Raw genomic sequence first — 25,186 nt, 5'->3', positions numbered from 1 at the left:
TTGGGTGGAGATTTTAGTGTTCTATTGAGGTAAAGGTAACCGTCGGTCACTCCGCGGTCCATCTGCGCAGGCGTGAGTCGGGGGGCGGGGGAGGGGGGCGGTGAGCTCAGACGGGTCTGGGCCGCCTGAGCTGACAGAGCCCCCGTCCAGGCAATGGTTACTGCTTGAGGGGTAGTTTCGGTTTCTATCACGGGATGTTAGGCCCCTCGGGTCTTTTGCCTGAGTGAAGAGATAAGCTGGAAAGAAGAGCTTAAGGAAAAATGTGGGACAGAGTTTCCGTGGGTACAAGCAGGTGAGGAGTAAAGATCAGCTCTTGGGGTCTAGCCGGTGACACTAGCAGGCATGCATGAAAACCCCATTCTTGTCTAGCTACCTTCTTTCAGACCTCACCCCAACATCACCCCAGACATCACTTCTCCAGAGAAGCCTTTGGGCCTTGACAGTCTAAAGGGGTGTAGGTTCTTTATCTGAGAACATAGCACTTGCCTGACTTAGTAGTTATACATTCACTGATGTGATTATGTAATTATTTTCAATTTCCCTGATTACATTATAAGCTCCATGAAGAAAGAACTGTGGTTCTTACTAATATTATATCACCAGCGACTAGCATGTTGGCTGGCATTCAGTAGCACTAAAATACCATTTAAATGAATGAATGAGTATAACACCTGTATGGTTCTAGACTCACACCATTATCTCAAATCCTTGCAACAACCCTGTGAAATAGTTTTCGTCATGCCCATTTACTGTTAATTAAACTGAGAGTCAGAGAAGCGAAGTGATCCTGGCTCAGCCAATCCCCGGTGAAGTCTGGATTCACACCCACTGCCTGACTCCACCCCCACTGTTTTCTTTTCCCTCACTCCACTCTGTCAAAAAGGAACCTGGAGCAGACGAACCATGAGAGACTATGGACTCTGAAAAACAAACTGAGGGTTCTAGAGGGGAGGGGGGTGGGAGGATGGGTTAGCCTGGTGATGGGTAATAATGATGTAATGTATGGGGATTAACATAACAATAAAAAAATTAAAAAAAAAAAAGGAACCTGGAAACAAGGAGTATTGATAAAGGGGCTCTGCCAAAGTTCCTCCTCTGGGGAAAACAGAAGAAAATGGGGTTGTGGAGACTAGACAGGATCGAAAGTCAAGAATAAAGGATCAAAGGCAAGGAAAGAGCTAAAATGGTCATGGGAGGGGAGTCTAAAAACCTGTCTTTGATAACTCAGCAGGAAGTCAGCTTTGCAGGCCAGATGCCTTTGAACACTGGATTCTCCATCTCCAGACCCAACCCTTCATGGTCCCCTCCGCCCCCACCCCCAGTGGGAAGGATAAAACCCTAACAAGCAAATGATTGTGAATGGGAGTTCCTTCAACATCCCAAAGGTTGGAAACATGGTCTTTGTGGAAACCAGGAAGCCAGGATGACGATATTGACAATCTCAGATGCAGTCTTTAGAGAGACTAACTTTGTTAGATTCCCATTTGAAGCATGTCCAGATTGCCTTGAGGAGAACATTCTGATATATTTATCAGTGAATGTCTAAAATTCTTGCATAACGTGCAGCTTCGAGAAAGTTGCCAGGCAATTTTTTTTTAAAAGATTTAATGGTGTCTTGCCTCACTGTTTGTAAAACATCTTTCTAAGCCAAAAAATAAAAGAAAATCCCTGTATATTTTGCTGTTTTCCACCCATCTTGAGCTTTGAGGTTTTATTTGCCTTGGGTTTGGAGAGCGAGCGGAAATCAACACAGCTGTTTATGTTTAGTGGCTTCAAATGATCTCAGGGCGCAAAAGATCCTCATGGGTGTCTCAGCTTTGTTGACAGTTTTTAGACCAGCTTTAAGCTTAGCCAAGGGTAGCGTGAACTAGAATTCCCTCTTACAAGTGCCCAGCAGAGTTCATTGGAGCCATACCGGGGCCCATTTTCTTCGTGTCTCTTTCAGCAGGAGGAGGACTCTGTCTTCAGCATCGCTGGTTATAGAGACAGCTTGGTACACCAGTCTGAAAAGAATTGATTTCCTAGTCCCTCTGCTCGGGGGTGGTCTTGGCACTTCTGTAGAGAATGATTCTGTGAAGAGCTGCTTCCTTGGAAAGAAGGGAAATTAGGCGGGGTCTCTGGAGGAACGGGTTCTGGTTTTCTTAGGAGGAGAGAACCCTGTTTTCAGTGACTTTGTTACACATACATAGATCACCTTTTCATGAAGACTGGATTTTTAATCTTTGACAGCTAACAAAGCATTTATTTCGTTGTTTGTTTGGGAGAAGGCTCATCTCACTTGCCTTCGAAGGCAGACAGCAGAGTGGGAGATACGCAAGCTAACTTCCAATCGCGAACGTTCGGCACAGTGCTTGGTTCACTATTGGGCTTAAGTAGTGTTTCCTGAGTAAATAAATACTTTCCTGAGTAAGTAAAGATATTGATTTGAAATATCAGAAAATGCCATGGAAAAGTAAGCTAAAATCACTCACAGTTCCAACCCTTTAAAACAATGATATAAATAAGAAGACATTATGGGTCTCCTAACCTGCCCCTCAAAAATAACTTCTCTTGACAGTTTGATGGGATTCCTTCCTTCCTTGTCCTTCTTGATAAACATACTTGTTTATACATATGTGAACACACATAAATATGTGAGCAAATTCTAGTAGTAGTGAAACATACATGTAAATAAGATAAATACCCCCATTAAGAATCCGTTTTAAATTTTAAAAAAATCACAAAATGCATACCAAAGCTCTCAGTGATTTCTTTTTTAAGTTATCCACTGCCAGGATTTTTCATGCCAGCACACCCTTTCATGAGCACAGACCTCCAAGGGTTAACTGTGCTCCAAGCTCTCCTCTGAAAGCGCTGAACCCTGGGCACCACACGCCTTCCCTGTGGGTCAGATATTGGCCAGGAGCGCCTCTCCCTGCGGATGCTCACTAGGCTCTGTGCCTGGGGCAGAGTCAGAGGGTAGGCATGAAGGCTCCCAGGATGATCGCAGTAACCAAAAGAGGAAATGCGGCCGAGGGAGCGGCGGGAAGCCTCGCAGCTCAGCGCCCGGAGGCCCACACAGGGCAACAAGTCAGGCTGTTTGATGCCATCCACAGAACTGCCTGGGGGCAGCATTTGGGCACTGACCCAGCTGCGTTTGGGCTACAGGGGCAGCTGAACTGGCTGAATGTGTCTCTCGGAAGGAAAATCCAGCTCAGAAAGTCCTAGAAGGCCCGAGTTTTTCCAGATTGACTGTTATTGATTAGAACTATCCAGGTAATAATCCTCACTCTAAAGCACTGAGAGCACAAAGCCTTTGTAGCATTTCTTAAAGCGGTGCTTTTTAATTTGCCTACACCTGGAGAGCTTTATTAACATGCAAATGTTTGGGCCCCACTCCCAGAGAGGCTGATTTAGCTGGTCCAGGGTTAGGCTTGGGCAGCCTTCGTTTATTAAGTCCCCAGGCGACTTTCATGGATGGTCAAGCCTGCAAAGCAAAGAGTGAGGACTGGCTGATTCAGACTGAGCCTTTAACATGCGGATTCACGGATTCAGCATTCTAGGGGTTTTCTGGAGGGAAGGGGTGCATAGGGATCTGTTCCTTTAACAGGCACCCTTGGTGATTCTTAGGTTTCTTGTTTAAGACCACTGGTCCAGTTGTCTTTGCCTTCCGGGGACACCAGCAGGCAGCTCTGTCTCAGAACCTGAGCATCATGCAGACAGGCTCCCATAACTGGGCTGGCACTATCAGCCACAATCTCGGTGGTTACCAAACCTTTCACCTGGTTCCTCAACTGCAAGATGGGGCCACCATATAGGAATGCTCTACTGTTACTGTTAGGAAGGCTAGTCTGTTGATGGTATACTCTCAGGTGTCGAGAGTCCAGGCTCTTGAGTTTGAGTGCCTGGGTTCAAATCCAACTTTCCTGCTTAATTAGCTGTGGGGACTTAGGTAAGATACTGAGCCCTCCTGGGACTCAGTTTTCTCTTTTGTGTCGTGGAAATGACAATAATGATCCACCTCATAGGACTGTTGTGAGACTCAGAGCTGAAGTATGTGAATGTTTATCACAGTCCCTGGCACATATTAAGAATAACTTCACAAATTATAGTTCTTATCAGCATCATCATTATTACTGGGTCAACTCTGGCCGTCTGGTCTAATCTGTGGGAAGAAGAATGGATAATACAAAACAAGGAATATAATTTTTAAAAAGGTCAGTTTGAAACTCAATTAACTAGATCTTTCAGTTAATATATATTTTTTAATCTGTGATAGTCAAAAAGTGGGTTGACAATTACAAATAACAAGCAAACCAAAAAGCTTAAAGGTAGGACCCAGCTATAATCCAGACATGTTCAGCTCAGTCCCCTTCACCTTTACTACCTGTAGCTATAGTCCTAGGTGATGCTCACTCCACAGTACAGGAAGATTTGAATGAAGCCACCAGTACTGACGTGGCTATGGCCAGTGGCATGGACTAGAGAATCAGACATTTTTATTTTCCTCTTCTCCTACTTCACCTCTTTGCCTACACATACAATCTCAATATTCATCTTTTATTTATATTTTCCCTGATACCATCTCTTTGCTAGAAGTCATTCTTTCCTTTCCTTTCCTTTCTTTTCCCTTCCTTTCCTTTTCCCTTCTTCTCCTTCTCCTCCTCCTCCTCCTTCTTCTTCTTCTTCTTCTTCTCTGAGAGAGAGAGAGAGAGCAGGGGAGGGGCAGAGGGAGAGGGAGATAGAAAATCCAAGCATGCTCTACGCTCAGCGAGGAGCCTGATGAGGGGCTCAATGTCGGGCTCGATCTCACGACCCTGAGATCATGACCTGAGCCAAAATCAAGAATTGGATTTAACTGACTGAGCCACCCAGGATCCCCAAGTCAGGAGACATTCTTATTGAAATTTGTTTGACAATCCTCCCCAGAGTTCTGCAAATCACTGAGTTGGGAAGTGGGGTAAAGATGGGCAGGGAGGCAGTTTCATTCTCATGGTATTCCTGACTCTGAATTTCTGCTTCTGTTAAACTCAGAATCTCATTCTTTCCCCTATTCTCTTTCTTCTGCTTCCGAAAGAACCCAGATTCAAAAACTCAGCTCTTTTTAAAAATAATTCTCCCCCATCAAAAGAAAAATCTTGGCACTCAAGCATTTGGTAGCATAGTGGGCTTTGTTGCTATTTTGGGGAAAGTAAAGGGTTTTCCTATGCCACTCTGCTCTGCTTTTTCTGTTCCTGTCAGGGGTCTCTTCACAGTGCTCTGGCTACTCTGTTTTGGGGGGCCCTTCACATGAAACCTCTTCCAGGAAACTGAATCTCTCTCACTTGTCATAGACAACCATATAGCTTGATTCCTGGAATCTGGGCTGGCTTTGGATATCCAAATGATCATTTATGTTATCTCTTAGACCATATATTCAGAGGCTCTTTCTTGAGTAGCCCTGAACTGGCTGATTGTGGGGTTTCAGACTTGTCTATTGAATATATCACCTGACTATGGCAGTGATGTGCGATTTATATTCCCACTGTTATGGTTAATTCACACATCTTCCCCACAACTACTGAAGGCAAAAGAAATCACAGTCTAAGAATGTTTTTCCTCTGTCACATTTATTCTTATTAATATTTAGTCATTATTTTATTGAATATGGAATGAGGCAAGATGTCAACAAAAGAATATTGCTAGACTTCACTTACAAAGATAGGAGAATGGACCCATATCTCTTAGAGTTTTTTTTTTTTTTAAGATTTTATTTATTCATTTGAGACACAGAGATAGAGAGAGAGCATGAGCAGGGGGAGAGGCAGAGGCAGAGGGAGAAGCAGGCTCCCTGCTTAGCCAGGAGCCCGATGTGGGGCTCGATCTCAGGACCCTGGGATCATGACCCGAGCCAAAGGCAGACGCTTAACCATCTGAGCCACCCAGGCGCCCCTAGAGTTTCTTTTTTTAAAAAGATTTTATTTATTTATTTGAGAGAGAGAATGAGCGAGCTAGAGAGAGCATGAGCGGAGGGTGGGCGGGGGGTGGCAGGCAGAGGGAGAAGCAGACTCCCCACTGAGCAGGGAGCCTGATGCAGGACTGGATCCTGGGACCCTGAGATCATAACCTGAGCTGAAGGCAGACGCTTCTTCTTCTTTTTTTTTTTTTTCAAGATTCTATTTATTTATTTGACAGAGAGAGAGATGGCGAGAGAGAGGGAACACAAGCAGGGGAGTGGGAGAGGGAGAAGCAGGCTCCCCGCTGAGCAAGGAGCCTGATAGAGGGCTCGGTTCCAGGACCCTGGGATCATGACCCGAGCCAAAGGCAGACGCTTAACCAACTGAGCCACCCAGGTGCCCCTCTCTTGGAGTTTCAACACTAATGGTGGAAAAGGAGATTTCTCTCCATTACCTTTCAGTTTTTTGTTGGTTAGAAAGTTTCATTATAGCTAGAGAAAAAAAATTCCATTATTAGCAAATCAATGCCTTTTTCATATGAAACTTTTCTGAAATTCTTCAGGGTAGATCGATATTTGTTTATTATTTTTTTAACAGAAAATTCATTTTTAAGTGTAAGAGGTAACAAATTGTGAGGAATTGGCTGTGTATATTTTGTTTTCACCACCCTTAATAATAAAGAATACAATTCATTGGAAAAAAGAAAGTTTCATTAATCAAAGTAGCTGCTAACCTCATGGATAGTTGATTCTCCTTAGTACCTCATTTATCGCACCCTATTTTGCACTGTTTCTATTAGAGTATTCGTTTTACTACTTGTCATTTATTTCCCTGTGTGCTTCCCTTGCTAGATTGTGACTTCTTTCAGTTTTTTGGTTGTGAAAAAGGGTGATCCTCTGGCTGGAAAGCAGCAGGTGCATCATTCCTTGAACCTTGAGAGCAGGGAACAAGAATTTATTCTTATTTACTCTCTGTCATAATGCCCAAAGCCTGGCACATAAATGGCTCTCAGCAGTTTATTCATTGAATTAATGATAGAGCCACTACCTATTTGAGTGACATGGGCACACTTGCACACACACACACACACACACACACACATTCATATATGCTCCTCAGCAGGTGGGAAAACCCAGTCTCCCAGAGATCATCTTTGTGCATATTGATCTGCACACAGAGCCATCTGGAAAAAGGTAGGTTAGACGTGAGTGAGGGGCAGGGTGAGCTGTCTTTCTAAAGAGCTGTGCTAAGATTCATACCCTGGCTTCTTTGCAGTCTGAGACGGGTAGGTTCTCGATTCAGCCACCCCCAAAATGTGGGCATCTGTGTCATCTCTGAGATATGTCATGAGTTGCCAACCCATGCCATAGAAAATTAAGGAAAAGAGTGTTTTTGAAAATAAAATAGGGTGATTTTATTTACTCTCAAATAAAGTCATAAATGTTTTATATTATTCCAAAGATTTGCAACATTTCCCTTCATTGTTTCTAAAGTCAAGGGTTTTCAAGAAGCTCCTGACTTTTTCTTAAGATCCTTCCATTTTTTGTGATAGGCTCGGGTTTCAATGTTTCAGGTTCTTCACAGGACTATCTTCTTGGGAGGTCAGGCACAGTGAGGGGTCTTTCACTCAGATGAAGGATGGGTTGATGGGGCTGGTCACTTGCAGGTCAGCTCTGAAGCCCAATTCACACTCGACTAATCACCAGTGGCTGATGTTAAGGACCAGAAAGCAATGCAGCTGGCCCATCCTGATGTGAGGATGGCTTAGAACCAGGAAACTGTCCGAACTCAGGCCGATTCAGTGATCCTGAGAGCTTCGGTGGTAAGCTTCAAACTGGCCCATCACTGACATGTGGATAAGTTGGAAAATTTAGAGTTAGACAAAAGAAGAAGAGAGAAGGACTGTCAACATTGAGATTTTAAATGGTGGGCTGTCCATGGTGCATTGAATTAAAAAAAAAATTTTTTTTTAAACCTAGATAGTTTGTTCTTTCTAAAGCAGTTTGCCTTTCTCTGAACCAGTAACTTCTTTAGCTACCAATGCTTGCCAAACATTGATTTAAAGTGACTTCTTTCATGTTAACAGCATACATATGGAAGGAGTAACTTTATAGGGCATTTTTATAATTTGAGATGATCTTATTTAAGGAGGAATCTTGCAATTACCTCTTTTGCCCCAGGGAAAAAATAGCTTTCCCCTCCTTTGTCTGGTTATGAAGATAAATTGTTTTGCTTTAAATAAGGAAAAAGAGGATTAATAGGAAAGATATAAAGGAAGATAAAAAATGTTTCAGGAAAGAGCAAATAACATTATTAAAGGATGAGGAGGCAGGAAAAGAAATTGGAAATAGACTAAAAGATTCACTCATCTTCCACCAAGAAAGAAGACAAATTAGCAGTCTTTAGTTATAAAACTCAGAAAGGGTTAAGGTGAATGCTCATATGTTTACCAAATCCTAGAGGATTAGGAAGAGTTTCAAAAAGAATGCACTGTTTTTCATATGAGCACATAGTTGAGGGTCTAAGAACCCAAAAAATGACCTGGGCAGCAAATATAATTTAAACAGGAGATCAAAGATGGTAGATATTTAGCATGTTTATCACTATTTCTATTCCGCACCCATGACAGACATTATTAATTGATTAGGCTTCTGTTTCCAGCTGAACTAGATGGATGCACAGTGTGACAGAAAGTCACTTAACTACAGATGACCCTTGAGATGAAACCCTTTTGTTACCTATGTTTCGCCTTACTCCTCAAAGTGTGCTCTCCAGACCATCAGCATGGGCATCACGTGGGAGCTTATTCTGAAAGCAGAAACTCAGCCCTCTTCCAGACCTACTGAATCTGAATGTGTATTTTAGCAAGAGCTCCAGGAATTCCTATGGACAGTAAGGTTTAGGGCGCCCTGGAAGATCACTGAGTGCAGTATATATTCACTAGGGTGGAAGCCCTCAAACTTCAGTACGCATCACAATCACTGACTTACGAGCTTGTTGAACCTAGATTGCCGGGCCCCACCTCCAGAGCTTTTGGTCCAGTTGGTCGGGGTGGGGTTTTCAAACAAGTGTTCGGGTGCTGCTACTGCTATGGTCTGGGAACCATACTTTGAGAACCACTGCCATGGAATTACTTTGGAGCATCTCTGTGAACTTTAAAGTTGAAGACTGCAAATATCTTCCCATAACTCTTGGTATAGCTGTATGAACAAGAGTTCTGGGTAAGAGAGTCCTAAGGTTTAATCTAGTATAACATTTCTTATGACACTATGTGCTTGAATCTAAAAGGTTCTCCTCCTGGAGGATTGGTGCTATCATCACTCACGTATGCAGGGTATGCAGTAACAATCTGGGTAGCTGTTCTTTCCATAGCATTATATGATGCTGAGAGACTCGAATGAAGGTTAAAACCGCAGTTCCTAAATTCATGAGGCTTACTCTCTAAGAAGAGAATAAATATGAAATGAAAAAAGGTGGCATTAGATAGCAAAGGGCTGAGTGCTAAGTAAGTGGCACAGACCATGTATGATTTAATTTCAGAGAGAGGGAGAATACCTGGAATTATATATAAAACTATGTATTTCAGCCTAGCTAGAGTAGAAAGTCACTATATAGAGTGGATGGAAGATAAGGTGGGCGAGGGAGCAGGCCAGGGTAAGAAGGCACCTTCTCATTTCTTAATGCTGCTTTCAGAGATTGTTTCCAGTTTTCCTTTGGTCTGGATAATGATAAATCAATGCTATCAGCATTGTAAATCATGCTACAGGGTGGACATAGAGGGAAAACCTGTTATCTTAGAGACAGAGAAAAAAGACAGCTTATAAGCAGAGATGACTGGGGAGGGGAGTAGCAGTAATTTCGTAACAGGGATAATAATGCCCAACATCTATGGACCCCTTACACTGACAGGTACTTATGCTTAACCGTCATGCACTATCTCATTTAATCCAAACAACAGCACGTGATATAAATGTAGTCAAACCTCCTCCTTTACTCCAAGTGAAAACCGAAGCCTTGTAAGGATGCATGTCTGATGAAAGAACTCGCCTAGTTTAAATCCAGGCTATTCTCCAGGGTGGGGGCTCCTCATCCATGAACCGCGAGGGTTTGGGCCTGTTTGGATCTTGCTTTCCAATTCTCATAGACTCTGCGTCAGCGAGGAACCCAAAGAGCAACTGAGAAGCGAGAAATCCTCGGACGCATTAAAGTCGAGGAACCTGTGGGGCCAGTGCGTCCAAGGCGCGGACAGGGAGGGGCTCCTACAAGAAACGCAGCAAGGGTTAGCCTGGGCCAGCCAGGGTCATGGAGCCTCCCCTGGCTTCCTCTGGCCACTCTAATGACAGAGTACGCGGTAGGTTGCAAGCGGGAGCGGACTCGGGGCGGGAGGCTTCTCCGGGTACTGTATTTGCCTATAAATACTTCAAAGAGTTAAACGAAAAGGGCAGCCTTTGAAAGCTGCAGAGGAAACTCTTCGGAGGCTCCCCCCCAGCCCGCCTGGAAGTGCTGGCAGAAAAGAGGAGAAATGGCTGGCGAGTCCTTAACGCAGGAGACGAGGAACAGCCCTGCCCAGTCCAGATGGGGGGCCGCAGGGCGGCGGGCGCGATTCCGGAAGATTCAAACCGTTAAGGTGACCAGAACAATTTGAAAAAAGGAAACAAACTCCCCCCCGAGTCTTGCCCGCGGGGCCCCAAGGCGGGCCTTTGCATTCGAAAGGGCATTTTTCAAAAAGAAGGTTTCGGGGACGCGGGAGTATCGGCTCGCTGGGAAGCGCGCGGCAAGAGCAGTGCAGCAGAGCAGCCACCAGCCGGCTTTGTACTTGGCGGCCAGGCGCGGCCCCAGAGTTTCGACCGCGGCCCGGGAGTTGAGGCCACGCCCCCTTTGCAGAGAGAACTGCAGGCGCTGATTGGCCCTCCACGGACCAATGGGCGCGCCGGGGCGGCCCGGGCTGTCAGCGCGCGCCGCAGCCGCGCGGGCCGCAGCCTGTCCTCCCCTGCTCCGAGCCCCGTAGCCAGCGCAGCCTCCCGGGGAAGCGGGGCCGCCGCTCGCGAGCGCAGCTCTGCCCAGCCAGCCAGCCGCGCGTCCGGGTGCCCGCGCCCCACGGCCACAGCCTTCCTGCGCTTTAGCTCACGGAGCATGTGCAGACCTGCTGGCGCTAAGGTGCTATCTGTCCGGGGGACTCCTAAGCCGTGGTGACTGTCACGCCTAGAGAGACCTTTCGGGGGCTGTCGCCGCGCCTCTGCGTCGCGGGTGACACTGCGGTGCTCGAGATCGGGGCAACAGCTGCCTCTTGGTGGAGGCGTCTTGGGCTCCGTGCGTTCTCCTTCTCCGTCCTCCTCTGCTCGCTCCTTCCCAACCCCCCTGCTGCTCGCTCCTACCCTCGCCCGCTCACACCCGCAGCCTCCCGGAGCGGGAGGCGCGCGTCCCCGCCGTTCCTCTTCCAAAGGGGCCTCCTCACTTCGAAGATGCAGTGACAAGTTAATATGGGCGTCCAAGCATCGGGTTCCCAGGAGGAGAATCGCAAGAGGGAACAGCCCCTGAACGCCCACATCCCTTGAACAGGCCGCCCAGGAGGGGCGTGAAACCCGGGGGCAGCATCAGTCCAGGTGGGACCAGCTGAGCTCCACGACCAGTCCTCTGCTCCATCCCGCACCCCGAAGGCGCGCTCGCGGGCTTGCTGCGAGCTCCCCGACCCGGTTTTTTTTTTTTTTTTTTTTCCTCCGCTGGTGGTGGGCGCCTCGCGGGCCGAGGCCCGGCGCCTGCTCTGCTACCCGCGCTGCCTTTAGCGGTTGCCTCCGCCGCCGCTGCCAGGGACGTGCTGGGAAAGCCGAAGCCCCGGGAGAAGATGCCGGCCATCCTGGTCGCCTCCAAAATGAAGTCGGGACTGCCCAAACCCGTGCACAGCGCCGCGCCCATCCTGCACGTGCCCCCAGCCCGGGCCGGCCCCCAGCCCTGCTACCTCAAGTTGGGAAGCAAGGTGGAGGTGAGCAAGACTACCTACCCTAGCCAGATCCCCCTGAAATCCCAAGGGCTGCAGGAGCCGGCGGGGGAGGGGCTCCCGCTGCGGAAGAGCGGCTCGGTGGAAAACGGGTTCGATACCCAGGTGAGAGGTGCTGTGTGCCGGGGCACTGTTCTGGGAGGGTGGGTGAATACTTCTTGGGGGGAAGGTGGCTTGGTTGGTTGGGGGAAAGGGCTGCCCGGTGGGCGGACAAGGGAGCCATTCCACTTAGGCTGGCAGATCTGGGGATGCGCGGGGAGAGTGGGCTGGCCGGTGGGTGTGGCCGGGTGCCCGAGGTTTGCCTTAAGGAGCTCTGAGAGACCCGGCTGTGGGCACGCCCGCAGCTTCCTTCTGGGGGCACGGGTAGCGTGTTCACACACACACACACACACACACACACACACACACACACACACAAAGGCAAAAAAACAAAAAACGGGCAGCTCTGGTAATGTCAGGTCCTGCATGTTGAGAGCTTGGCCTCAAGAAGGCAGTGTCTGCTGCAACGGCTGGCTGGCTGTCGGTTCTGCAGAGCTTCTGTCTCTGCCAAGGAATGGTCTGAGGCCTCCTTGGGCTCGATGCCCCCAGGCCTGGCAGCAAGACCTAGGCAAAGGGGTCTGGGGGTTGCAATCAACCTGCTCCCTTCGGCTTGACGATGGCCTGCCCCTGCCCGTGCCTTGGGCCGACAGGATTCCAGGCACTGTGCTGGGACTGCCTGCCGTAGGATTGCCCGGTGCACCGGCTGAGCCAGGCAGCCGGAGACTCCTAGCGTCTTGGCTGGCGGTTGCGGCGGGGGTGGGGGTGGGGGCGGCTGCCTCCAAATAGCTGCCCGAAGCTAAGCCCCTCCTTCCTGGGGAGTAGATCCCGGCGCTGGTAGCCCGGGTGACTGGGTGTGGGGGTAGGGGATGGCTTGGGCTTGAAGAGAATTGGTGACTTTTACCTTTCCAGACAGAGCCTGCATCACCCAATTCGGCTGGGTGTCAGGCCCAGGCCGCGCAATCTCTTTTAAGGAAATCAGCAAGGGCCAATCAGGTTCTTTTGGCCTCCTGCCCTCCCTGCTCCTCCCCCCACCCCCAATCTGGTAGGAGGGAGCAGGGGCATGCTGTATTTTCTTGGCAGTCAGTCAGCAGGGACTTTTGGGGACAGGCTGACCTGACGGATGTGACTGTCCCAGTCAGGAGAGGTGGGAAGCCAGAGGGGGAGGTGGTTTGGGGCTGGTGTCAGGGAAGTGGCAACAGACCAGCTGACCTTGTTGGCACTTTCCTCTCTGCTGACACTGTGTCCACCTTCTCCTGGAGCTTTCTCTGATCAGAGGCTAGAACTCAACACATTGCTAGCCTTTCCGATGGAGGAACTGGAGCTGGGAGCTAATTGTATGCAGACTTTTGGAACTCTGGGCTGGAGAAGGCCCTCAAAGCAGATTAAGCTCCCACACCAGGCTGATAAGCATGCCCCTCACTGCTGCACTAGCTAAACATTTTTGGAAGCTGACAGGTTTGAGTGATGGCGTGTGGGAGGAAGGCAAGATTTCCCCCTATGCTCCGGGGGGCCTGTCTCTGCTAGGGTTTTGCCCTCTGTTCTCTTTTTCTGCTGTTAGCCACAGGATTGGCCCAGTGGGCTCCAAAATGAGAATGAGCTTAGGGGTACATTCTTGTGAGGTTTTCCTCTCCATCCTTGGAGGTGGGGCTTATGAGGTATGTTGGGTGGTATGTGGGAGGCCAGAGCAGGGACTCTGGGATGTGACACACACCCTTCCAGCCTGATGAGGAGGACCTGAGGAATGAGAGAGAAAGTAGACATGGGATTGTTTCTACCCAGGCAGCTGTTCTGCCTTTGCCCATTTGACCCTATATTTAACAAACGTTGTTGGAAGACTTGCAGTCCCCTCTTTTCTGAAAAAATATTTTCCAAGGGGAGGGGGGTGGGAGGATGGGTTGGCCTGGTGGTGGGTATTGAGGAGGGCATGTTCTGCATGGAGCACTGGGTGTTATGCACAAACAATGAATCATGGAACACTTCATCTAGAACTAATGATGTAATGTATGGGGATTAACATAAGAATAAAAAAAAAAGAGGACAGTTAATTAAAGGGATGTCTTGCTGTTAAAAAAAAAAAAAAATATTTTCCAGCTGTTGCTAAAGGGGCTGGCAGGGTCCTGGTCCCTCAAGGCTTAGTTTCCCTCTCTTACTCTTGGCCCACCATCCCCAGCGTGCCCCCATTGCACCTGCCTTGCCCTCAGTGGGACCTTGTATGCTGATCATGAGGATGGTTTAGATGGACTGCTGAGGACGTTGGCTATTTCCTGATGGACTATCCTACTTTTTACCAGCCTCCTCTTTCCTTATCCACGTTTGGGCTTCCTGAGGGCTCTTCTCTGAGGCAGGCGGCGGGTCCTTGTTCTCACTGCCCCACCTTGGTATCAAAGTGACCTTGGCAAAGGCGGTTTTCCCTTCTTTGGACGGGGCTTCCTTTCATTCTAACATGGTGCCCGTTCACCATCCAGGAAAGCCTCCCTATTATAGGCTTGAGGACTGTGTCTGGCTTGACTTCTGTAGTCCCTAATCCAAAACCTGGTATTTATCACTGGGAGATAGTCAGATGATGAGTTATATGGCAGATGATATCTTGGGGCCTCTGACTCCCCCTTTTATTCAGGGAGCTTTTGGCAGAAGGCTGGGTTGTGCAGTCGCTAGCAGAGGTTTTAAAGTCAGGCAGATATCTGTGGTGTCCCGTTTTTGCCACATACCAGCTGGGTGACCTAGTTAATTAACCTCTCTGGGCCTTAGTATTTCCATCTGTAAAAATGGGCATAAGCAACCATACAAATTGTAAGGATTAAGAAGAATAACGTGTGAAGTGTTTAGCCCATTGTCTGGCAAATAAGGAACACTTAATAGAATTAGCTATTTATATTGCTAAACCAAGAGATAAGGCATGTTGAACCTGGATCTAATAGCCTGTAAGTGAGAAGAGGCATAGCTTATCTCTCTAGCCCTTGAAAAAGGTATTAATGAGTTCACAAGAATTTACAGAGCATCTGTTAGTACCAGGCATGGCCTGAACATGAGGGAAGGGTACAGCCACTTGTTTAGTGCCTGGCTCTTTACATATGATATTATTTCATCCTCACAGTACCGCTTAAAAGCAGACATGACATTTTCTATAACAATAATTTTCTATAATAATAATATAATAATGGCAATCAAATAACATAATAATGGCAAGTTAAATAATATAATAATGACAAATTAATAATATAATAATGGCAAAACAAATAATATAATCACTTTCTACATGCCAGGAATTGCTCTAAAGACTAGTACATAAAAAGCCTCTTTTGGTTCTTCTGACAATCCAGTGACATAAGTGTTATTATTCTCATTTTGCTCATGAGGAAACTGAGGCAAAGACCAGGTCAGTAAGCTTGTGAGTAGCAGAAGTAGAGTTAGAACAGTCTGGTTCTGGAATCCATGCCCTTAACCACTGTGCTCTAGAGAGGTAACCACAGACTTCCAGCTTACTTGCAGGCCCTGGTAAGACCCCAGCTCTACCTGTTGAGCTAGAAGAGTGAGTGAGGCTCAGCAAGATAGAGTAACTTGCTCCAGGTCATCCTGCTTCGGTGTGATGGAACGGAGTTCAGCTCAGGTTGGGTTAGCTTCAAGGCTGGTGGTCTTCCCAGCCTTCATAGTTGCCTCCCTCCATCATTTACCCTGCCAGGTGCACAGAGTCAATAAGACATGGCCTGGGCCTTGGGGATTTTATAGCCTAGTTGGGAGGTGTAACTGATGTACCAAGGGCAATAGGACACAATACAGAGAGGGTTGAAAGATATGCTAGGGGGCCTGAAGGAAGGGAAGGGCCATAACGGCTGGAGAAATCCAGACGGCCTCCTGGAGGAGGCTGGGCTTCAGATGGGCAGGACTGGCTGGGTGGGGAGAAGAGGAGGTGAGATGACCATGAGAGGGAAGGATGAGGGGCAGGGCCATGCTGTGGTACAGAGCGGAAGATGATGTCACCACAGGGAAGCTGCGCTTTTCATGCAACAGGTAATTGGCTCTGTATCTAGCATCTTCTTTTTAAAAGGTGGTGAGAAGAACAAAAGCATCTCGCAGTTGAAGGATTGGCTTTGCCTGCTGGCTGGTGGATAAGAATTCTGCATATGCAGGCTCCTTAGGAGAAGCTGGGAGGTGGTATCCATAAAGACCTGGTTCAGACTCTTGGGAAAATGACGGTGATTGTTGTTATTAGCTTGGGGTTCAGAATAGTCAACATGGTAGTTACAGGGGAAGGGAGGTGGTTCTCACGGCTTCTTTTATTGTGCAGCAACTCTGTTCAGCCAGTGACAACCCTTTCCTCCCAAGCCGGCTCTCCACGTCCATCAAGTGTGAAAAGACCTAAGGTAGCCAGCAAACAGCTCTTAGGTGCAGCCCCATTGTCAACTCCCCGGGCCCCTCACCCTGAACCTCTCCCCAAACCTACAGCTGGGCTCTCCCCGACCTGGGCGGCCTGTGCTCTGCGGCTGCACATCCCTCCCGAATTCCCTTCCTCGTGCTGGGATACCTGGGCCTTCCCCCAAGAGTGAACATTTATAGCATCTGCTCTGTTAACGTGGGGTATAAATTATGACCATATGCAAAGAATTGTTTTAGAGGCATGCTCTGCGTTCGTTCAGAAACCCTGGCCGGCTGACCTTCAGATAAGGAATGCACATGAGCTATTTGAGGAGAGGTTAGCTTATTTTTAAGAAGCAGCTGTAGGGAAAAAAAATTATATATATAATACTTTGAAATTTCCTGTTTTTAGGAGCCTGGTGTTCAACTTGCAACTCATTCCTTTAAAAAAGTAATTAGAAGTGATTGACATCCTCTGTGGGTGTTTTAGATGTTTAAAAAGAAAGAGCAGGTGAGGCCCCCTGGGAAGAGAGTGCAGCTCCAAGCTTACAACCTGTTGCCACTTTGCCCCATTGTGTTTTGATTAGAATCCTTGCTCCATCATCAAAGTTGATTATGGATTTGATTAGTGCATTTTTCTGCTATTGTGTTATACCCTTTCTTCTCTTTCTCCGTTCTTAGAGGGGAATGTATAGCATGGTTATCCGCCAACATGCAAGAATGTTTATATTTCGCATATTATTGCTTATTCCATGGGTTAATTTTCTGAAGGCACTCTAAAGGTGGGAGGGGTGGCTTATTTAGGATATCATTATGTGTGTATATATACATGTGTATAAATACGTCTACTTCTGGATATGTGTATATACACATACACACACACACATATACAAATATGTACACATGGAACAGCTTAAAGTAATGAGCACATGTAAGCGCACACACATCAAAGGCCAGGCTGGAGGAATTACAGCCCAATTTCCAGCCTTCGGAACAGCTAGATTTGCTTCCCACTTCTCACACTCTCTTCCTCTGTGACCAAGACTGAAGCACCAAATCTTGGTGTTCCATGTTACTTACTTCTATGACATAAGAGATGTGGCCTTGAGAGAGGTGTTTTTTTTTTTTAAAGATTTTATTTATTTATTTGACAGAAAGAGATAGCGAGAGCAGGAACACAAGCAGGGGGAGTGGGAGAGGGAGAAGCAGGCTTCCCGCGGAGCAGGGAGCCCGATGTGGGACTTGATCCCAGGACCCTGGGATCATGACCTGAGCCGAAGGCAGATGCTTAATGACTGAGCCACCCAGGCACCCCTTGAGAGAGGTGTTTTAATGAAGACTTGGAGAAACTCCAGAAGCTAGTCTGAAAAAGCTGAACCACCCAGTGAGATTTGGGCTTGAGGTCAGAGATTTTTCTTTCCTAGAATCTGCGTGAGCAGCAGGGAAGGGAGCATTTCTGGAGGATCTATTATGTGTCAGGTAGTCTCCGCGGCTTTATATATATCTTTATTTTGTGTATGTATTTGTTTTGTGTGTATACATATTTCTTTATTGCTTTATATACATATTTGTTCTATATATTTGTATATATGTTTGTTTACATATAATTTGAGATGCAAGCAATGGGTAAAATGTAACGTAGTCTATGCATTTTATATGAGGAAGCTTGAGAGCAAAGGGAGTTTGCACTCGGAGGTCATTTTACATGGTAGATCAGGCTTCACTGAGGGACAGACCAGGGTTTGAATCCAGGCTTCGGGCAAGTTACTTCACATCTCAAGATGATAGCGTCTTCACCTATAAAGTAAAAATGGGTACAGGTAGGTTATTGAGCACAGTGTCTGGCACTTAATAAGCAAAGAATACATGGTATTGCCTATTTTTATTATGCAAGTGCAGAGCCAGGTTTGGAAACCAGATCTGCCTCATCAGAAGCTCACGTTCTTTCCACCCTACCTGTCTCTCAAGTGCCTCCCAAGTGCACAGTTGATTACATGGAAGAACAGATGACTAGCACCATGGAAGCAGAGAACAGAGCAGGGCTTTGGTTAGATGAATGGGGAGCAAGAGTAAATTAAGAACAATGTCCTCTAAATGAGTCATATCCAGAATTGTGAAATGAAACCTCCACATTTTGGTTCTAGATATACCATCCCTATAGCACCAGCCAAGCCGAGGGATCTCCTGCAAACCAAACTTATAGGAAGCCTTCTTTGTAAGACCTTGCTTGAGCCAGCCCTATAGGCCCTGGACAATGTAATGGCCTTGCCATTATGACCAAGAATGGGACAATCCCATTGGTTGGGCTTCTGAATGGCTACTTATTGTTTCGAGGGCAGAAGGAAAGCCCTCTTCCCTTGCGGCTGGCATCATTATGGTGGGAGCTGGGCCTTGTGATCAGTTTGGTCACTGAGGTGCCCCAAGGCATGGCCGGCTGCCCAACGGTGTTTTACTAATTGCCTCAGGGCCAATTTCAATGGCTACTCTGTGTCTTGGTTCCATTGTTCAAGGAGGTGGACAATGTGTTCCTAGAATGTCTTGGGCAGAATGGGTCATGGGATTTGGGGAACAAAACTGGGTCAGGCTTTTTGTGTTTCAGTCCACATACGACAATAGTGAGCGACACAAAAGTTTTCTCAGGAACCTCAAGTCACCCACACACAACCTAAAGAATGACTCATGATTTAGTGTCCTTTTCCCAAGGAAAACAGACCCTCTCTTGTGTTTTGCAAACAATGGCCCCACAGCCTCAGAATATTTTGTCTTTACTTCCAAGCGAAACCTTAATACCTTCAGTGAATTTTAGGTTGTTTCAACCCCCGCCCTGCCTTGGTGGAAGTCAAGATAATTATGAGCCTGGCTCCCAGACTTCTTTTGGGGCCTTTGAACAAAATCAGTTACTCACAGCAGCGCGACAAAGTAAAAATAACGATACTAACAGTCACCGACACTGACTGAGCATAGCCTCTGTACTAGCATAATGCATTCCACCAGACACGTATCATGTTATTTAATCCTCACAACATCCGAGGAGGAAGATGCTACTTCCTGAAGAGAAATGGAAAGGACAGCTCTGGGAGTCAGCAACTTTGGTTCTAGTTCTATCTCTTTGGATGCTTTGCTGCATGACCTTCAACAAGTAACATTGTTGTTTGAGCTTCAGTTACCTGACTTATAAAATGGAGAGGATCATTCTCGCTCTACCTTTTTTGAAGGGTTCTTGTGAAGCTTAACGGAAGCAATTATTAGGACCGAGACTCTGAATCCAGAATTTGAGCCCATATCTGTTTGACCCCAAAGTCAAAGTTCTTTTTTTTTATGATTTTGTTATTTTTAGTTAATCTCTACACCCAACATGGGGCTCAAACTTACAACCCTGAGATCAAGATTTTTACGCTTTACCAACTGAGCCAGCCAGGCACCCCTTGACCCCAAAGTTTAAGTTCTTAAATAGCAAGTGTGAACGCACTTTGAAAAAAAATACCTGAAAAGCCATTGTTAATACTAAATCAAAGTAAATGGCTATAAAATTTCCTTGGGGTTGGTACATATGACATTGACTCCTCCCTTCCACCCCTAAGGTTTGGAAATATTGAAAATATTCTTTCAATATTAAATAAATATTAGTTGCTTAATAATATCAGTTAAACCCCTCTGGGATTTGTAAAGTTCCAAGTGCTCTGAAGCCACAAGGTCCAATTAAGTGTTTTTACTGGGTAGCTGGAAGGGCTGATCCTGGAGAGAGGAAGGGAAAAATGGGGAATTTGAGGGGGCACTTGGGTGGCTTAGTCAGTTAGGTAACCAACTCTTGGTTTTGGCTCAGGTCATGATCTCAGGTTGTGAGATCCAGCCCTGTGTCGGGCTCTGCACTCAGCACTCCGTGCGGAGTCTGCTTGAGATTCTCTCCCTCTCCCTCTGCCCCTCCCCCTGTGCATATGCATGTGCTATCAATCAATCAATCTGGAAAAATGGGGAATTTGTTTGGAATCATTTGTTGGCAATCAGATAAATTGCCAACAAATAAATACCAGACAACAGGTCTGGTATCTTCAAAACTGACAATGTCATGAAAGACAAAAAATTTTAAAAAGTAGATGGAGAGGGTGGGGGAATGGGTTAGCCCGGTGATGGGTATTAAGGAGGGCACATATTGCATGGAGCACTGGGTATTATATGCAAACAATGAGTCATGGAACACTACATCAAAAACTAATGATGTAATGTATGGTGACTAACATAACATAATAAAATAAATAAATAAATACAATTAAGTCATAAAAAAAAATAAAAGTAGGTGGAGAATTACCCTAGAAAAGGAGACCAAAGAGCTATGACGACCAAATCCAGTGAGAGATCCTTGCCTGGAACCTGGAGGAGCAAAACCACAGATCCTAGGAAGTTCCTTGTGGAGACAATTGGAGATACTTGAATTCAGATGGTGTACGAGAGAATGTTATTCTATCGATTAAACAGTATTGACGTTATGTTAAGAAAATGTCCTTTGTCTTGGGAGATACGTGCTGAAATATTTGGAGAGATAGTGTCGTGGTGTCAGCAACTAACTCAAATAATTCGGGGGGAAAAGGTTAGTATATCCTCAGAGAGGAGAAAGTAAGTGTCATAAAATGTTAACAACTGGTAAATCTAGGTGAAGATACATGTGCAATTCTTTCAACTTTTCTGTTTGAAATTTTTCAAAATAAAATGTTGAAAAACAAAACAAAGTTCTGGCTAGAGTACACATTAGCAGTTCACCTTGAAATCTACTGTGTACCCATGAGAACATAAATAAGATAGGAATGGGTGTGTGTGTGTGTGTGTGTGTGTGTGTACTCACTGACAATAAATAGCCTGGCCAAGTTTATTTCACTGGGTTTAGGATCTGGACTCCTTATCTCCTTTCTGGTGTAGTGTGAGAATCTTGGCTTAATTCCTGTTCTTTCATGAGAATAGTTGCTGACATTTTATGGAATCATGAAGATCCAAGTTGATTTGATCATCTTTTCTAAAAATCTAAGATGTTTCCAAAGTTGAAAGTATAAAAGAAATTGTTTTTAATGAGGAAATTTAAAAAAATATTAAAAGCCCTGGTTGAGTCCTACTCATCTAGGCAGTGAGAAGGTGAGGAGTATGAGTAGAAGCAAGCTCCTTTCTCTGCTTCAACGCTCTTCCTGTCCCCACTACTTAGTTCTCCTTTGCCTGGCTAAATCCTCCCCATCCTTTACCCATTCAAGCTCAGGCTTTGTGTCACCTCCTCCAGGAAGCCTTCCACCATCACCATGGTAGTATTTCTCCTCTGTGCTTCCATAGTCTGCTCTATAGCCCCCACAGCTTGGCCTGTGATGGCTTCTTTAGCCAGACTATGGCTTCCATGAGATCAGGGATGTGTCTCTTTTGATCTCTGCTAAGACTGGGTCAGCACATAGTAGGTTCCTAGTTATAATTTGCAGATGAAAAGAGGGATGGGAGGGGGAAGATGAAAGAAAGAATTGAAAAACAGGAGTAAGAAGATATGGAGCACTAGCTGTGCTCATGAAGCCATGGCTAAGCCATGTGTTCTGCAGAACTCCCTCCTGGCATGTGAACTGAGAAGGTCACGAGATGGTGGGTGGCCAAGTGTAGGAGACACAGAGAGGGCGACCTGAACCTTGGCTGAGGCCAGCATCCAAGCTCTCCAACACCGGGTCTTAGGGAAGTGCGCCTGGGCTGGCTGGGTAGGAGGAGGCAGATTCCCTTATGTAAGGCTGTTTATAATGTCTAAATGGTCTGGCTGCTCCAATGGAAGATCTGTCAGGATGTGACAATGACTGTTCGATCGGCTGGAGGGGTTGAGGGGGAGAGAACACCGTGGGCTTTGGAGGGCTTTGGCAGGCAGGCATGCAGGCAGGCAGGCGTGCGCGCGCGCGCGCACACACTCACACACACACACACACACACACCAGCTTTGGAAGGGGGACTGACAAGGGTTCTGAAGGATTTTAGCTGGTGAAGAAAAGGGGAGGGTTTAGAGAGTCCCAGGATGGGACAGCCTTCCAGGAATGATGATGACAGCAATCATTTATGTTCCATTTCCATACATAATCTCATTCAATCCTCATACGAACTTTATGAGCCGCTATTGATCCTGTTTTACCAGTAAGAAGAAAAATGAGGAGTCACTAGGGAGACCGCCTGGGGGTGGGGCGTGGAACTTATTCAGGCCACACAGGTGCCACAGACAGTTGACAGGATTCCAACCTGGGTCTCTCTAATTCCAAGACCTCTTAGCCACTGTCTTCTTCTGCCAGTAATTGGAGGAGGGCCTGAGTCCTGTACTGAGGTGTAGCTTTAGACAACCACATGTCCAAACCCTCTTCTCCTTGGGGCCTGTTCCCCACTTTCCCAGCCTTGGCCTCCTGGGCCTGTCCCAGCCTGTCTCTAGAGGCTCCACGTTTATAGAACAGGGAGCCCCGTTGGCTTTTGCCCACATCCTGCTGCAATCTGGGCACGATCTTGTTCTCTCACAGCAGTGGCTGCCGCCCCCCCAGGTCACCCCTGTGCTGGGGGGCCCAGCGGGGTCCATGTGCTTAACAGCTGAGAGACTTCTCTTCCTGTCCTCCTGCCACAGGCCGCTTGGCTACAGCTCAGCAGACAGGCCCCATTTCATGCTGATTTGCTTTGATTCTTTTCAGACCTGGGAGTGACGCATGTTTACGTCAAAATGTGTGGGCCACAAGTGTTCCAGAGCTGTTAGACCTTCCGGTGTGGGAACTTTGGTCGTTAACTGTCTCTGGACAGAAGAAGGCAGCTCTTGGGGGAAAACAGCACTATTTAGGTGACAAAACCAGATTTAGAATAACCGGGCTTACTTGGGATGTCTGCTTAGTGATCTGCGCCTCTCCGGACTAGACTCTCGAGACATGTGAGCCAGTGTAGCCCTCGGAGGCCACCTATTCTCACAGCTCTGTTGCGGATGGGGAAACTGTGGCCCAGAGAGGGGTGTGACTTGCCCACAGTCACCCAGCAATGAGGGCAGAACAAAACTGGAACTGAGGCCTCCCATCTTCTGGCTCCAGTATTCTTTCCACCCCACTCATGGTGGCCAGAGGGTCCACTCTGAATGGCCTGATGGTTAAGAGAAGTGGATCCAGCCCTACCATATGTTCTTTTCCCCTCCTTCTACCAAGTAGTAAAGTACTCTTAATCCCTGCCTATTAGAAAGATTTGCATTTGGCTCAATGGACGAGAAAACCAGCCCTCTGTGTGGATGGTGTCATTGTAGCAAGAGACCACCGCTGAACACCTCCCACGGGCCAGACACTTTATATACATCATCTTATTTAAGCCTCACAACAATGTGGTAAGACTGGTGGCATTTCATCCATGTTATGTGTGAGGCTCAGAGGAGGTCAATCACTTGACCAGGACCACATGGAGTCAGTATGGAAACTCTGATTTCATGTCCCCACTCTTTCTGTCCAGCCTCTTAGACCCCCTCCACCCCCCAAGCTAGAAGTCAGAGAGACCCGGGTTAAAATATTCCCTCCCCATGTATCGCCCAGGCGCCTAGCTTCCCCCATGCTAGTGTGGGGCCTGGGACACTGTAGGCTCAATAAACAGTTGTTAAACTGCAGCTTAGACAAGGCAGACCCACCAAACCTCAGTTTCCCCAGGGAAAGTTTAGCATTTCAATGGGTCATGCGGATTAAAGCAATTAGCATGTGTCCAAATGTCTGGTGTGGGGTAGATGCTGTTATTTACTGAGCACTCACTATGCACTGGGCAGTCTCCTAAGCATCTTCTGTGGATTTTCCAACGTCCTCATCACAAAAGCAATAACCTTTGAGGTGGGCACTTTAGTGATTGTCTCCACTCTACAGGTGAATTACGGCCTGCCGAGCCTCGGCAACTTGCCCAAGTTCCCCCACCTCTAAGTGGAAGAGCCAGGCCTGTAACTCAGGCAGAATCTGCAGGGCCTGAATCTTCACCCATTGCACGGGCCTCCCTCTGTGCTGCTTCTAACGAAACCCAACTCTAGGCTGAGGGTGGGGAGGAGAGACACGGACAGCTGAGGGCACGCAGAGGGCAAGTGATGTGCTTACGGCTCTCCAGAGTGAGAGGTAGTAAAACCCAAGTAAGGCTTGCCTTATAAAGCAGCGTGGGCCTTCTTCATTCTTTAAAAGGTGCTGCCTCTCTAATGGGAAGGGGCAAACCATTTAGCCTGGGAAGCACTCCCAAATTGGACACGGTCACCAAGAATCAGTGACTCCCAACTGCCTGGTGGCCTGTGTGACTTTCCCCTTTGGTCCCTGCTTCTCGCTCGTTTAGAATCATTCCTTCTCTGGATTGCAGAGCAGAAACCAATATAAATTTGACCTAGTCCCTAGAAATGTTTACCTGGCTAAAAATATGCCAGCTTTGTTATATTTTTAGCCAAATTTAGATTCGAAATATATGAATTGCCCACACCCATGTATTAGGCATGAACTGTTGGTACATTTTGTAACAGGAAGCTGCTGGTTTTCCATTCCAAAGAACTGGAATTCGGTCAGAAATTTGTCATTTGCAAATGCCAACTCTCATCACATTCCACTGCTGTTTTTAAGAGCGTCTCGTCACCTGGATTCAGAGGAAGCAGACCCTGGGTGAGGCCAGCCTGGCCAGGCTGCCTTGGTGGATTCTCCAGATCTAGTGCCTTCCAAGCGACCTCCATCTGGCTCTCCCCAGGCCCATGCCATCTGCAGTGTGTTGCCTTTGGATTCGTGTATGGGCAGACAGGGTGCTTATTTTAGAACTGGAAGGAGAGGAGATGTATCAATAAAAAAATAAAATAAAAAAATATAAAAGAGCAGGGAAGGAAAAATCCATTCAGTGGTTTTAAAATATCTCACCCTTAACAGGGCAG

The 25,186-nt window shown here is 46.9% G+C and overlaps 1 protein-coding gene and 1 long non-coding RNA gene across 7 annotated transcripts in view; one reads left to right on the top strand and one right to left on the bottom strand.

Moving 5' to 3' along the window:
* Positions 1-25,186, top strand: part of NAV2 (neuron navigator 2) — a 708,473-nt gene that overhangs the window by 312,819 nt on the left and 370,468 nt on the right. For 5 of the 6 annotated variants that reach the window (XR_014138638.1, XM_081798466.1, XM_081798467.1 and 2 more), the window contains exon 1: positions 10,931-12,015. The exons of the other annotated variant lie outside the window; for it this stretch is intronic. Coding sequence is in view for 4 of the 5 variants with exons in the window: in XM_081798466.1 (XP_081654592.1) it covers positions 11,758-12,015 (258 nt within the window). In the remaining variant the exon portion in view is untranslated. Of the gene's footprint in view, positions 1-10,930; positions 12,016-25,186 lie in introns of those variants that run through there. 6 annotated transcript variants of the gene reach the window in all.
* LOC145716176 (uncharacterized) lies at positions 7,305-10,915 on the bottom strand. The gene is made up of 2 exons (XR_014138646.1): positions 8,906-10,915; positions 7,305-8,754 (listed from the first exon to the last, which is right to left on the bottom strand). It is a non-coding gene; the product is annotated as an uncharacterized LOC145716176 (long non-coding RNA).

This window comes from Leptonychotes weddellii, chromosome 11 (genome assembly GCF_054177405.1).
Source record: "Leptonychotes weddellii isolate Sample4059 chromosome 11, ASM5417740v2, whole genome shotgun sequence".
NCBI lineage: Eukaryota > Metazoa > Chordata > Mammalia > Carnivora > Phocidae > Leptonychotes > Leptonychotes weddellii.
This window is presented reverse-complemented; position numbering and strand designations above follow the sequence as displayed.